The 16053-nt window shown below is 36.7% G+C and overlaps 1 protein-coding gene across 1 annotated transcript in view; it reads left to right on the top strand.

Moving 5' to 3' along the window:
- Positions 1–16053, top strand: part of MSRB3 (methionine sulfoxide reductase B3) — a 177076-nt gene that overhangs the window by 36243 nt on the left and 124780 nt on the right. Inside the window, exons 2-3 of the mRNA XM_077913714.1 lie at positions 13704–13812; positions 15494–15571. Coding sequence (XP_077769840.1) covers positions 13704–13812; positions 15494–15571 — 187 coding nt within the window. The remainder of the gene's footprint in view (positions 1–13703; positions 13813–15493; positions 15572–16053) is intronic.

The following is a 16053-nucleotide window of genomic DNA, read 5'->3' on the forward strand; positions in this document are numbered from 1 at the left end:
CCCCAGAAAGTACATCTGGGCACCTACACACAATTTTTCACATAATTTCCTTTTGGGGGTTAGATGTTCTGAGAAACCCTTAAGGGAGGGCTCTTTGACCACAGGTTCAGAACCTGTGTTCTAAACGATACACATGAAGCCAACATAAAAACTGATTAGAACATAGCATATCTGATTTCTTTATTGATACCACCAATGGAATTCTCTCCCACCTGTTTAGATTAATGCCCACCATTGTTCTGTTTCACCATTGTCTTACATGTTCATCTTACCCAACTTCTTTGATCATATTAAAAGGCTTTGGGGGAGATTTTTTTGAAAAGAAAAAATAGTATTTAAAAATGGACATACAAATTTCAACTCACGTAATTCACAGAATAATTTGCAATTAATTGATTGAATTGTACCCACTTTTTCCGGTAGATGGCACTAGATTTACATTCTTTCACAGCATGCACGTAAACTGATTAGCACATAGGTGCATTGTGAAAACTTCAACAAAAGTATGTAAAGAATATCCAGTTAAGAACATATGGATTTACAAACCACAAATTTTTCTGCTTATATTATGTTCAAACAATATTTGTAGAGTGCAAAACCTTTTTCCATTTTCAATAGGACTCCAAGTCTCTTATGCTTGGACATCTCATCGAAATTGTCTTTCATGTAGACTTTCTATAAACTAAAACAAGTTTTCATAAATTAACTTATCTTAAAACCAAATAGCTGATTTAACAGTAATTTATAGTGTTATATGCAACTAAGTTTTCTTCAGCAGACCACCCAAGAATGAAAGAAAATTTCACATTTTGTTTTGCTATGCTTTGAATTTTCATAGATTCTTGAAAATGTTACTAGTTTAACATGTTGACTGTTAAGCCTGGATCATTTTTTACATGAATTAAAATGTTTTTGGAAACTAAGAAAAATTATATTTAAAGTGTTGATTAATCAGTACTCTGATGCAGCTATATACTTTTTTTCTAAAACAAAATGTTTTAGTAGTTCTATGGTATAATAAAGTTTTAATGTTAATGTTGAAAACTTGCTGTATGACATCTAATTACCTCATGAGTTTTAAAAATTATTTGTGCACAAGGCTAAATTATTACGGAACAGTACATCTGTATGAATAAGGTGTTGGGCATATGGTTTGTTAAATGTGGATTTTGTTAATTTTTTGTTAAATATGGAATAAATCTTCATATATACATTAATAATTATAAAGTATGTAGCAACATCTAGTAGAAACAGATAAAAATGGGCATGAACAAAAGATAAAACAAATTTTAGTTTGAGAAATTCAGTGGTCAACTAATTAACAATGACTGTAAAGAATATAAAACGTGTTATGAGTTCTGAAAACAAATGATAATTCTGCAGGGTTAGATTATCTAGACAGTATGGACTTTGGGGGAATTTTATAAGTAGAGTTATTAGATACTTGTCTATCTAAACATGTTCACAAGAATGTTACCTATCAGATCCTATAGAAGGATTTATTCAAATAAGCCTGAGCCACCTTTTGCTCTCAGCAAATGTGTGTAATGAAGGAATGAGGCCCGTATGGCAGTTCACAAAGACTCACTAAGATTGAGGCTAGATACTTGAATTGTCATTGTCCATCTTTTCCAATTTATAGCTTTATACTAAACAAATTTCTCATGACTGCTTTTGCTAGATACATTTTATTTTAAAATGCTTTAAAAAGGATTTTACTGAGATGCAATGGCAAATTATTTCTGATTACTTTTTGTGTCCTTGCATTGAAAATCAACCATTTATTTAAAAATTTAACATTTCAAAAAAAATAAAATAAAAAAAAATAAAAATTTAACATTTCCATTCATTTATTTCAATTCCCTAATTTTTTTCTTTTCTTTTTTTACACTTAGTATATTTACATTTGTATTAGCCACTTAAAGATGCAGGTTATAAAAAATATGCCAGGAAATGACAAAGATATCAGTTATTTAGGTGATTTGTAAGAACTATACATTTATAGAATTTAAATTTACTTAACTACTATGATAAGCATTTCCGTCAACACTCAACATATTTATTATTGTCAGCTACATAATTGCAAACAAAGAATGGAGTGCTAATTTAAATAATTAGATTATTTGAATTTTAAGTAAGCAGAGAAAAATCCAAAATTCTATAGTGATAGCTTTTAAGATTTTGTTTTGTTGTGGAAGTGCATTTTGGCTCACAGAATGAGACAGCTGTTGATATTATATTCCACTTTGATTAATATTTTAATATTTCTTGTGCAAATTTTAGATAACATAGTAAGTTACAGAGCTTGCTGTCATGTTATTGGTATTGATGAAGAAACAGATCGGAAGCTTAGTCTGTATTTACTATAGCTTGTTTCTACTACCAGCCTGCTTTCTGGCGCCATGAATCTGTTTTGGGCCTTTTATTCCTATTCTTCATTTGTAAACTGAGAATGACATAACAGTCTTATCAAATCTTTCACAGTTAGATATAACACTCAGGTGTTAATATTCCGTTCGTCTTTAATTCCTGGCTGTAAGGGAGAATAAACCGGAAAAATTAAAAAAGGAGGGGGTGGGACATTAAATATGTCTGGGAAAGGTGATGAGTTTGATTGGCCAAAATCGATTTCTAATGTAGGAAAATCCTTGGTTCCTGCAAAGTAAGCTCCCGAAAGACAGTTTTTTTTTTTTTTTTTTTTGCCTCTTTATATTACATCTCAGCAACTACAATTGTGTCTGTCACATAATAGGTGTTCAATAAATATTTGTGGAATGAATGAATGAATGGGTGTAAAGAAGTAGCATCATCTTATGTATCAAAATAATGCCACATTGTAAGTAATGTGACCCCTTTTCTAATGAATGTACATTCTGGTGAGAAAGGTGGCCACTTTGGGTCCAACTTTTGTTATCTGTAGGATGAACAATGTTATATACTTACTGGCTTTTTGATTCTACATAAACACTGTTCCTTTGCTTTCTATGGTGGGAGGGAGGAAAGAAATGAGAAGCACTATGCCTCTTTCTGCACAGAATGGCAGACTGGCTTCTTGGACTAGGATCTGAAGCAATGACAGTTCTTCTGAAGGATACTGAAGGGATGCGTAGATGTAATCAGCAGGAAGTGGTAAGGGTGGGGGATGGCGGCCTGGGGGTGAGAATGGAATGTGAGCACATGGGTTAGTAAAAGATGGGCATGTTAAAGCACAACAAAGCATGAGTTCAAGAACAAAATGTAATGAATGAATAAATTAAAGCAGGAACACTGCAGACAAGAGAGCCTGGCTCTCATTAACCAGGTGTGTGACCATGTCAAGTAACTTTGTTAGGCTTTGCTTTCCTCGTGAGAGCTTTGGACTAGAAGGCCGTTTCCCAAATTATAACCTGGGGTACACTAATACCCTGTAAAACTGATCCCATTGTCAAATTGAGAAACTGCATACTACCACATTTTATAAATTCTGTTCTTACATTTTTATCATCTTGATAATCAGGATGCAGTTATTTATTTATTTATTTATTTATTTATTTATTTATTTATTTAAAGATTTTTATTTATTCATGAGACACAGAGAGAGAGAGGCAGAGACACAGACAGAGGGAGAAGCAGGCTCCCTGCGGGGAGCCCGATGTCGGACTCGATCCCAGAACCCCGGGATCATGCCCTGGGCCAAAGGCAGATGCTCAACCGCTGAGTCACCTAGGTGCCCCTAATCAGGATGCAATTTAAACCATTGTGTGAGGAAATATTGTGTCATTGGCAACCCTTTTTTACTTTTCTAGTGGAAAAATAATGGTGTATTAAACATGTGGTGTTTGATAATGCACGTCAATATTAAGAAAATCTCTGAGAAAATCTTCATTAAAAAACCCATGTAACCTTGATTTTTTTCCAATGTGCTTTGACCGTGGAAATGTATTCTTGCCAGTTCCCCCAACCCCCCACCCCAGCAAGAACTACCTGTTAGCTTTTTTTTTGGGGGGGGGGGTCAGTGTTTTACAGATTACATTTTGGGGAATGCTGGATTAGAGAATCTCTTGGTCTAAAATCCACAGATTTAATGGAATATTAGCCATAATAGAAGATTTGAATGTGGAACTCAAGAGAGGTACTAAAGGATTCAGAGTAGTTTAATAAAGGAAAAAATCATTTTTTCATTTCCGTGATTTAAATTTTTTTTTTAATTTATTTATTCAGGAGAGACACATAGAGAGAGTCAGAGACCCAGGCAGAGGGAGAAGCAGGCCTCATGTGGGGAGCCCGATGTGGGATTTGATCCTGGGACTCAGGATCACCCCCTGAGCCAAAGCCAGATGCTCATCCACTGAATCACCCAGGCATCCCTCACTGATTTAAAATATTAATGTTGGAGTTTTTAAAATTTATTTTTATTTTTTTTTAAAGTAATCTCTACGCTCAATGTGGGGTTTGAATTTACAACCCTGAGATCAAGAGTCATGCTTCAGGGACAGAGCCAGCAGGCACCCCTATTGTTGCCGTTTTTAAACTAAATTCCGAGAAACATAGCCAAAGGGATCATTTAGAAAACATTTTTTTGGAAGACAATTTAAATACAAATAATTAAAATGGAGAGTTGAATAAATATTTAAATACAACGTATACTTACTTAGTACTTACTCTTGCCCGGGCACATTGCTAGGTGCTGGGAGTGCAAAGATAACCAACATATGTATGTACCCTGTCTTTCAAGGAGATATTGAATAATTCAGGAGAAGCCTTATTATGCCTTTTCTTTAATTGGGTGATAAAGAAAAATGTAAAAATTTAAACTTTTTTTCCCCTCCAGAATCTTTCAGGTTTTTCTGGATCATATGGGTTCATTGAGTGGCAATTGCAGACTTGTTTTCTGCCCGATGTTTTAGAATTAATTTAGATTTTAAATTTGATTTGGATGATAATATAATTTTGGAAATTTGCAGATCTGAGCTCTTAGACAATATAAATTTTATTTTCTTTCCAATAAAGTATTCCTAGTGCTACTTTTAAACAAAATTCTGCATGATAATTGAAGCGAGGGATGCTGTGCTTCCTTCTTGTGGATGGTTACCCTCATCTTCCCTTCAGTCTGTGCTCCCAAGGGGGTGAGGGAGGATGGGAGTGCGAGCTATTTTTTGCTCGAGTCTTTTTGATTGCATGTGAAATGTAGAATGGAAATGAGCCTGTCTGTTTTTAATTTTTTTTTCTTTTTCCTGTATGGGCCATGATGTTCTAGTGAAGACCCATACTAGAAAAAAAATTAAAAACAGGGAACTCCAACTTTGTCAGACATTTCACATGCAATCAGATAGACTTGAAGTTAAAGTGACTTTCTCTTCCACTATTGTCACTTGATGATGGCAGGGCCTTGAAAAATTCTCTTTTACTCCTATGCTTTGGAAGCAAGAAAATGCTTTTTGGATCAAGACCTGTTTTAAATATTTCCCTAAACTCTAGGCTTTATGTTCCACATTAATGTGAAAGTCATCACTCTTGGTATTTGCATTATATCCTGAAGAGTCAGTAAAGTACTCGTTAGTTCTTTTAGATACTTAGAGTGTTGATAAAATTATTACTGTGCATGAATTGAATGATTAAAAATTTGTGACACACAAGTAAAAGGTAGAAATGCAAAATGTGGTTTCTATCTTACAGAGTCATTCAGGTGAATGTTTCATCAGGAAGCCCGTAGTGGGGAACCTCTCCATGTCTCCTGTCAAGAAAGTTATGCCTCCCTACACATAAGAACTTACTCTTAAAGGCTAGAATTTTAAACCATAGTAATAGGCTTTGGATGTTGTGGGAAATACATTTACTCCCATTGACTTCCAGTGAGAAAAAGCTTGCACACATTCCCCTTAATATTGGAACTGCCTGATTTCTTAGCTTTCCAACTTCTCCTCCAAATCTAAATCCACAACTTTATCCTGGCTGCTTTTACTTTGGTAAGTTGGCCCATATCACTTACATGGAAGACCCTTTGCATTCCTTTCATCAGAGCCGGATACTTACATCTTGACATCATATACATTTGATCACACTACATCCCCGCTTGTCTAGATGGAGCTCTCTTCCCTGTTTGAATCTTCTCTAGCCCTCTGAGCCTATAGATGCTATTTCTAAAAATTATGTGGGTTTTCCATATCCCAGTTACAACTGGACCTGGTCAATCTAGATGGGCAAAGTTTAAGAGTATTGATGTCTTCTTTGTTAACATTCTTTTTTTTTTAAAGATTTTATTTATTCATGAGAGACACAGAGCAAGACAGAGAGAGAGAGAGAGAGAGAGAGAGAGAGGCAGAGACACAGGCAGAGGGAGAAGCAGGCTCTAGGCAGGGAATCCAATGTGGGACTTGATCCCAGGACCCCGGGATCACACCCTGAGCTGAAGACAGATGCTCAACCGCTGAGCCACCCAGGGGCTCCTGTTAACATCCTATTCACAAAATTTTGCGTATGCTTTCACTATGTGCCTGCAAATTGTATTGATTACTTTTCTTATATCTTTTCCTGCTAGAATGTGTGCTCTCCTAGGGTAGGAACCTTGACTTATTTTTTTGCTTTCCAGAGCTCATCATACTCATCGTAGTTCTTGTGTCACTGTAGATGTTTAATAAGTAGTTATAGAAAGTATGAATTAATATAGGCTCAACAGTTTATATTGTCAAAGAACTTATAATCTGGGAAGATAAAATGGAAACAACTGAAGACATTTGAGAATAATTGCAAAATGCTATTTTAGCCCATGTCAATGGTACCTTGTGGAGTATATGCACTAGTACTAAAGGTCTACGGAGGAAAGGAGTCCTCAGAGTAGGGATGAATTTATTAGGGTACATGGACTTGGAGGGAAATTTTGCTCGAAAGTATTTTCTCAGTTTACCTATTCAAACCTTCAGTATGGAAACCAGAGACCAATTTTATCATTCAACTATACTCCACTAAAACATATGGTCTTATTTAATTCAAAGTTAAGGTAGCCTTGGCATGCTTATAATGTCCATTGATGTTAATTAGAACTCAGTGCGTGCATCAATAGAGTATAACTGAAACTGCTGTCGAACTATCTTATGGGACTAGAAAAATAGTGAGAAGGCATGAAATGTGATCATTACTATGACAGAGATACGATTTTTCTCAAATATAGAAAAAAAGAATCTTTAAGGAGGAACAGTTGTCTTGCTTTCTGACTCCTAAGACCTGGAGTTTTATTTTCTCTGTGTTATGTTTAGGACTTGGAGGATGAATGAAATTAAACTGAACCTAAATGTGAAAATTAAGAATGTTTTTAAAACATGGAAACCGGGTTGAGGTGCAAATTTTAAACTTTCTTTGGTTATGAATATTCCCTGATACCACTGACAACCCTGATAGCACCCTGAAGGGAAGAGTGACTGGATTGTTCCAGAAGGGTAAAACCATCATGTGGCCAAAGGATCTTTGCTCTCTGTGCCTATCAAAAAATTTATCGCTGAAAAACACCTATTGAGTGCCCCGTCACACATGACTCCAGGTTGGGAACGATAATCTATGGTTTGAAAGGGATGACATTAATTACACAGGGCAAATGAGCAGAGACTGCGCTCTGATTCTGGGTTCAGAGTTCGGCCAGCCAGACACTCGGAGAGCTGTTGTGAGGATAGCTCTTTGCTAAAAGGATATTCCCTAATATTTCTCTTGGGAGCAAAAAGTAATGCCAGACACTGTCTGTGCTAAGGTATGTAATTGTAAATTTCCTGGTTTAAAAACCTATTCTTCGCATGTTTAAGTTGTTGCTTTCTGCTCCCTTCCGGTTCAGGTTTTAGCACGTGTGTCGCCGTTCCCCGGCTGTTTCCACCACTGGACGTGAATCTGGTATATTCATTTCTTGCATTGGCCATGCCCTCCTCTTCTGGATGTCAGTGTGGCCAACCGCCTCCCTTCCTTCAGGGCATTCCTGCAGTGTCGCCTTCTCAGGAAGCCCTACCGTGACCATCCTTATGACTGTGGCCCTTAACTTCTGGCCGTGCCAGGCTTCTTGACTCTGCTCAGTTTTGCTTTTCTCCTTCTTGGGTACTTATCAGCTGCTGAGATGCTTAGTTACTTACTTATTTTCATTGTGTTTTCTCTGTCTTCCCCCACCCCTGCTGCTTTGATGGGAGCTCCAAGAGAGCAGGATCTTTATTTTGTTCACTAGTATATCCTAGGTGCTTAGACTAATGCCAGCACATAGTAGGTGCTCAATAATTATCAAGGAAAGAATGCATATATTTTACTTAGCACAGTACCTGGTGCTCTGTAAACACTTGACACTTTTGATGCCTTTAAAAAACAGAGGGGTGCCTGGGTGGCTCAGTGCCTGAGCGGCTGCCTCTGGCTCAGGTCATGACCCCGGGGTCCCAGGATCGAGTCCCACATCGGGCTCCTTATGGGGAGCCTGCTTCTCCCTCTGCCTGTGTCTCTGCCTCTCTCTGTCTCTTATGAATAAATAAAATCTTTTTTTAAAAACCAAAGAAACAGTAAGAAAAAATGTCGGATCAACGGTCCCCTAAGTAAGCCCTGCAACCCTCGTTTCATGGAAGCCACAATATTGAGGCAAAAGTGTCCTGACACATTAGATTGTATGTTGATCTTGGGAATGTTTTTCTGATGTAGGTCTACTTTGAGAGAAAAATCAGGACTGGGTATGCTTCTACAGGCATAAAAGCTTTTCTTCCTTGTGCTTGGCATTTTTTTTTCCAAGCCTTTATTGAATTACTGGAATGCAAAACAAACAAACATATGAAACAATGGTTCATGGGAATGTATTTTACATGCTATTCTAAAAATGGGTTGGATTTGGCTTTTATAAATGCCCACTTACTTAGAAATTTCTAACACTATCATATCTGGATAGTGTTCAGCTTTCCAATATGACAGACTAATAACCAACTGAAAATTCAAAGTGGTAATGAAAATTCAAGTATACCACTTTGAAATATAGTAGCAAGCTATTTCAACATGAATTTTATGGTTTAAATCCAGTATACTCAAAGCAAACCAAGATGGTCTTGTCATCTTTTATTTATTTATTATCTTGGGAAAATATTTAATAGTTTCATTTTTTTTTCTGATCCTAGAACCAAAACTAAAGTTATGGGATCTTTAGGTCTTGTTTTGTTTTGATTTTTCACAATGAAATGTAAGATTTATGACTTAAAAGTGTTCTAAGACTTAGGTAACAGATCTGATTTACTTCTTAACAGGAAGTTAAAAAGCCTTTCAACGTTTTATAGACTTTGTGAGAATCCCATTTGAACCTTGTCACTGACCTTCCGTTGAAGGAATGAACACACTGAAAACAGACATTGGCCAGCAGACAAATGTATTTATTTTTCTGGATGTACTCTGGCGATTATTATTCTTCTCCTTTATTATCTTGCTAGTGATGGTTCTTGAGCTAAAAGTTATTGCATATTTTAAAAAGAAAGAAGAAAGCTGTAGCGTAATTCGTCTTCACAGAATATATATTGGCTCTGGGCTTTGCAGTCAGATAGCCCTGGGCTCGAGTTGATATATCTATTTACCTTTGTCCTTAATAAGTTATTTTCCAACCTCTCTGAGCCTCAGTTTCTGTATCTGTAGGATGGGCATGAGGCCTACCTCCTCAAATGATTGAGAGGATGAAATGTAGTTAGGTAAAAAGGCCCAGAAATGTGCCTGGCACATAGTAAACACTCACATTCTAGTTTTCTTTTCCATTCTTACTCTAATCGTTTGAAAAGATAACTCATGAGAAAAATACCATTCTAAGGGAATCATTGTAGAAAAATAATAATTACCAATAGGATACAGCAGCATGCTGAAAACGTCACCTGGCCACCCTGGGAAATTTCATCCTTAACTTTGGAGTTTGCTGTGATCACAAGGATAACTTGAGATTGCATGTTTGCAGACAGCGCTTGCCAAGTGATACTTGCTGTGATCCTTAGAGCGGATGTGTGAGGGTGTCAGAACGTGGCCGGGAACTCCTGCTGCAAGGCTGTTTCTCCGTGGAGCCAGAGCTTTCCATGGGAGCTTTGAGGCAGCCAGCCTCGACAGAGCGAGCATCACTATAAAAAGAGACTTTAGGCCTATTTCAGTAAATAAATACTCCTGGATGGGGTTCAGGATGGAGCTTCTCTGTACCAAAGTTACCCTGTAGGGGATGATGGTGTTAGGATTGGAGACCGAGGCGGCCCTGTCACCCCGTCAACTGCATGTTGCGTTGCACGTATGGACACACACGCTCACTTGTGCCTTCGAGGTACCCTATCAAACATTTAAAATAAAGGGGGAAAAAAAATCTTTCCCTAACATACTTCTAAGCCAATTTAGAGGTCATTGAACAGATGTCATATAATACTAATGTTAAATTACCCTAGGTAATAAGAAAATTACAGTTCCTAAGTGAAGATAGTGGAGGGAAACCATCCAATGAATTATTCTAGAATTTCAAAAATGAAATGATTTCTTCAAAATTAACAGTGGCACCATATAACTTTAGAAGAGCGAGTCTGCGAGGGAGAAGGGAAATCAGAGACAAAAGAGAAGCCTTTCTGTGTTTATATATGTCAGTTTGAGATTGTGATGCTAGAAGAGTTAAGGTAACAGTATAGCTTTCAATTGTCCAGGAAGTATATTATTAAACCATGTGGCAAGAAATTTATTAAAATCTGACAAACTGCTCATCGGATTGTTTAATACAAAATCACAATAGCTGTTTCTGGTCTACATATACTTCCTTTTTGCTATTAGGTACATTTTCAAAGCCTAATTATTTTGAGGACATGGTATGACCAAAGAATAAAAAAATGTACAAAGTTCGACAACTTTAAATAAGCACTAGCATTTCTTAAAGAAAAAAAAACCCTCACTTACAGTTAGGAAACAATATTTATATTTAAGGTTGAAAAGCCAGGATATAGGAAAATTTTGCTAATTTGGAAGATGACCTTTAAGTGCACCAAAACCAAATAATTTGTAGGCTGTGACATAGGGCACATTCCTACAAAATTTGTGTGAATACTACTTTAGTGGTTCTTGAAAGACAAACAAAGAAAGCTGGACTGAAATCTTTATCCCCCTCCCAGATAAGACGGAGTCTGACAAAAGAGCACAGCACTCTTTCAAAGCTTGCCATGAAAACGAGGTCTCTGTAGCACAGTTAATGAGATGGTTCGTAGTGGAAAAACAATCTGTTTTTAAGAATGTTTAGATCAAAAGTAATTTCTAATCTATGAAATAAAGTCTCCTCAATACCCTTCATTCACCAGTAAAGCTTTTATGTTTGTCTTATTTACTTCAATCAGATGTTTTCAATTTTACCTTTTCGCTCTGTACAAATACTTAACGTGGTTTGTCAATACTGACCAACAAGTTTATTCTCTTTCTTCAGAAAAGAGAGATTTTTTGAGGGAGGGAGAATGAAAAAGAGAGAAACATCTTTGCCTAAACGATTTGCAAGCATCTGTGCTTTAAGCTACTTTTTATGAACACTCCTTAGTAAATGACTCAAGGTAAAAAAGCAGAAAAGCATCCAATGTTAGGAAATTGCAACCCAATACCGTGTAATTTAAACCTGCAGTTGCTTCTCTTGTGCTAAATGACATACAGATGGGTAGCTTAGTTCTCTCAATTTTGGGAACACAATTGGTCTTTTTGTATGAATGAACATATATTAACAAAAAAATTTTGGACAAAATTGTTTAATTCTAATTGTACAGGTTTTAATTATCCATGCCATGGGAAAGAATAATTTTAACCAAGAGATTTTGTCACGTTAAATTTGCAACTAATGAATCTTTTTGGACAAAATCAACAGAGATACAACCTTTCCAACTAGTAAAGAAATAAAAACAAGAAGATGACTTTTAAGAAATCTAGAGTGAATGGAGCAGAAACTGGGTTATGACAGTCCACTGAGAGGTAACAAAGAGCAGTTCTGCATTCGGGCTCTGGAGAGGCTTGTTCTGACAGGACAAACATTTCTCATCTGCCCCTCGGAAAAGATTAAAAGTGTAAGTAGTAGGTGTTTGGATAAAGCCTAGTGTAATATGGGTTCCACTGAGATGAGAGACCAGCACGCCGTCAGTGTTATGCCTGCTGGTCCTCTGGATCTTTCCTGGCCAGAGTGAGGCCAGCATGCTCTGTGGAAGGTCAGGAGAGGCGCTGTTTGACAACCCACAGGCCTACCCCAAGGTGGGACTCTCTGTTTGGCTCTGGTTAGCTCTCTGCCTGCCTCTGTATTTTCTCATGGAGAATCAACCACTCTATCTTGGTGGCCCTGATCCTGGAAGCTGATACGTTTCTTCAGGCCCACAATCAGGGGGACTGGATAGTCAATTTTCTCCTGGTTTAATTTCAGTGATCTCATATACTGTGACATCAGGTGGTGACTTAAAAGTAAAAGAAAGTAGAGAGCATTGCTATTCTAATCACAGTTCTTTTTATTTCAGAGGAAGTTGAGTTTAGGAGTCAGAGAATGAAGCAAGCTTTCTTTTAGTAATTTCAAAACGTGGTAAGAGATTTTTGCACGTAGGGCCAACTGCGAGCCTCTTTGCCCCTGTGATGGATGACAAAAAAAAAAAAAAAGGAAAGAAAGAAAGAAAGGAAAGAAAGAAGAAAGAAAGAAAGAAAAGAAAGAAAGAAAGAAGGCAATTTTACTGCAGTGAGTAAGGGTTGCCCTGTCTTGGAGTTATATTTCTTTTCAATCATTTGTGTAGGTAAAATAAAATACTACATATAAACAGGTGTTGTCTGAACGTTTTACTGCAGTCTGTATAGGTTGAAATAAAAGCTGCCATTGTTATTACAATCACATTAAAATTATTTCACCATTCAAATACACTTAATCAGCCAAGTCTTCCTAGATCTACTTTGCAAAAGGAAGACTGTAGGTCTCTAAGTAAAATCACATTCGCTTTTCTTCTCTTTGTCTTTCCCCCTCCCTATTTTTCTCACCTTTTCTTTGGAACTTATTGAATCTACATTAGCGTAAATGCCTTCTTCTGGAGTCTGTTACAGCTTTCTTGCTGCCTGTTTAACGTTCTAAGATACAGTCTTTAAAGACATTTGTTTTTAGGGACTCTACCGAACCCATTGACTTGTCGGAGAGAAACACAGAGAACAAAAAATTCCTAGGTAGGGGAAAAAATGCATCTTTAGGGCTTTAAAAAAAAACAAAAACAAAAACAAAACAAGGATGGCATTTAAATGGCCCAGAATGGAAATTGAATGATGGTTTCAAGCTCTTCTACTAAGTTGCAAAATTATTGAATGGAGAATTAGTATTTAACATAATATGCCCATCATCTTATACGTATTTATACAGTGTAAATGCTTATAAGTACGGTAATGCTTTTTGAATGTATTTGAAAAAAAAAAAAAAGAATTGCCTGGGATTTGGAGACATAAAGGATGTACTACCATCTTTGTGAATGTTCAGTGGGTTGTTGCTGTCACATGGTAGTGTCTTTGGCTGGAGCACCTTGTCAGTGCTCCAGTGGAAGCACCTGAATCTTGAAAAAAGATTCTCTCTAAACTGAGAGAAATAGCACCAGTGCCAATAAGTTTGTCTGATGCGTTAGGGACTGGGCTGGTGGTTGACAAGTGACTGCAGAAGCTGGGCTGTGGCGGCCAGCCAAAGCAAGTATTTAGGATTCAAGCTAAAAAGACTCCTTCTCCCATATCCTCTCTCTTTCCAGGGTCATGTAGGGATAAAAAGAACTGTAAGGTGGTCTTTTCCCAGCAGGAACTAAGGAAGCGGCTAACACCCCTGCAGTACCATGTCACTCAGGAGAAAGGGACCGAAAGGTAAGATGAGCTGCAAGAAAAAGTCATTAAGTAAGAACCAGTTTTCTTCACTGCCCCCCTCCCCCCAACACCCCACTGCTTTAGATCCTTCTCCTTGCCATTTAAAGAATTCTACACTTATTTGCTAAAATCTGCAAACTAGTATCCTTGAAAAGGTTGAAAATGGTATTGTTTAGGTTAAGACTAAGTTTTATTTATTCTTTCCCCCATTTAATGAACACTCTATCTTATGTAAAGTCACAAGGCTTTTATTAAGGGCCTGTTTTTAGTTTACTACAAAATGTGTGGAAGTAATAGCGATTTAGGTACATTTTTTGGGAAGACATCACAGTAAGCAAAACCATGAGGGACATGGCACTGTGCCAGGATGCTGAAATTTTGAAGGTGGCCATTGTAAGTATAGACGTTTTGGCTGCAAAAAGAAGGTAGCATAATTTAGTTCCTTTCTACCCCACTCCAATTTCTTTTTGAAGCACATGTGGAGAAAGTATTTATTGGCTCATTTGTGGTTGGAATGTCAAAAATTTTCAATAACTGCCCTCACATGGCTTTGGTCCTTGGAAGTTCGCCCTAAGTCCTGAAAAAAGAGTTTGTTCACTTCCAAGACGTTTTTAGTGAATAAAGTCTCTCTCAGCTGATTCCAGCTCAAAGGTAACCTGCCAAGGTCCAACCATTTTGTTGTTTAATTTATACCACGGAGGCTGGCATAAGGCCGTAACTTACCTCTGATCCAAAATTTATTAATGATGTAACTTCTTGTTTTCATTCATGAACTGAAAGGGCTCTTTACCACACATGGGGTCCTTGTTAATAGGCAACACTCTCTTCCTGTCACAGTATATACTGTTTTCTGAATTTACCGAATGCAGAGTCTCTGACAGAGTCTAGACCCCCCCCCCCCGCCCCCGCAATGGGCCAGTGGTGGGCTTCAGCCCCAGCCGGGAGGACCTCTACCCGTCCTGTTGTGTACATGACTAGCAAAATGATTTAATGCACACAAACAACTAGAGATTAGGTCATTCTTAAAAATTCTGTTTATAAAAAAATTGGACCTCATAAAGAGGGTGAAAGGATAATAAAAACAAGCTGCAGAGCACATAGACTTTTTGTTGGGCTAGCACAGCTGATTTGTATTAGCTGAATGACCTCCTAGCCTTTAAGATTGTTAACTTAGAAAAATATTCCCTTAAAGCTGCAATATTCCTTTTCAAACCAAAAAATAAGGCTCCTTCCACTTGAAGTCTTAGACCCTTCTGCATTTTTGATTGTACGCTCTTGGACACCAGAGGATGCAGAAATCTTATGTAGTAATGTGGTTTTTTTTTTTTTTTAATTTTCCTGCAAATCTGAACTACAAGGTGTTTTTTTTAAATAGCAAACATTTTTTTCTAAGCATTACATAACTAGATGGCTTGATCTTTTTATTTTTTTTAATTTAACCTGCACTAGTGTGGAATAGTTATATGCACATTTTATTATATAGATTTGAAATATATTAGTAATGTTCAGATTTCCATATGTTTGGTCTGTTCTCATTTTAGGACAAAAAGTCCTTGAAAGATTTATTAGAGAAATATATTTTAAGCAAATACATTCTATAAGAAATAATGCTAACTTTGTTTAATTTTTTTAAAATTTATTTTTGTTTAATTTTTTTAATGCTCTGTTTATTGTTTATCAGTGCCTTCGAAGGAGAATATACGCATCACAAAGATCCTGGAATATATAAATGTGTTGTGTGTGGAACTCCATTGTTCAGGTAAGTATGTTAAAAACTTTCGGATATGGAAATATCACAGATGGCAACAAAGTAGGTAATGCTCATTCACATTGGAGTCTTTATACTACCAAAAAAAAAAAAAAAAGACTCCTTATTCTACTAAATTTTCTTATTTCTGTTTTCTCTCCACAAAACAAAAGTAAGTATTGACTTTCATGATAAATTACCAGTTGGTAGACTGGCTGACTTTGCACTGTTTGGATCTTTAAAATGCCCAACGTTAACTTGCTCATTGAAATGAACTGTGTTGCTTATCAGAGCTATGAAAGAGATTTTGGTGGGCATAGGAATGTTTATATATTTATTGATTTTTCTGTTAACAAGTGATGACCCTATATTTATTTATTGGGCCATAGTTAAAGTTCTTCACGTGCATTCTTCCGATTGAATAATATCCACCAAGTTGATTATTCATACTTCTGCAACGAAGTACAATACCTGTACTGAAAGTAGTGTGGGTA

Source organism: Canis aureus, chromosome 11, assembly GCF_053574225.1.
Source record: "Canis aureus isolate CA01 chromosome 11, VMU_Caureus_v.1.0, whole genome shotgun sequence".
In the NCBI taxonomy this organism is placed as follows: domain Eukaryota; kingdom Metazoa; phylum Chordata; class Mammalia; order Carnivora; family Canidae; genus Canis; species Canis aureus.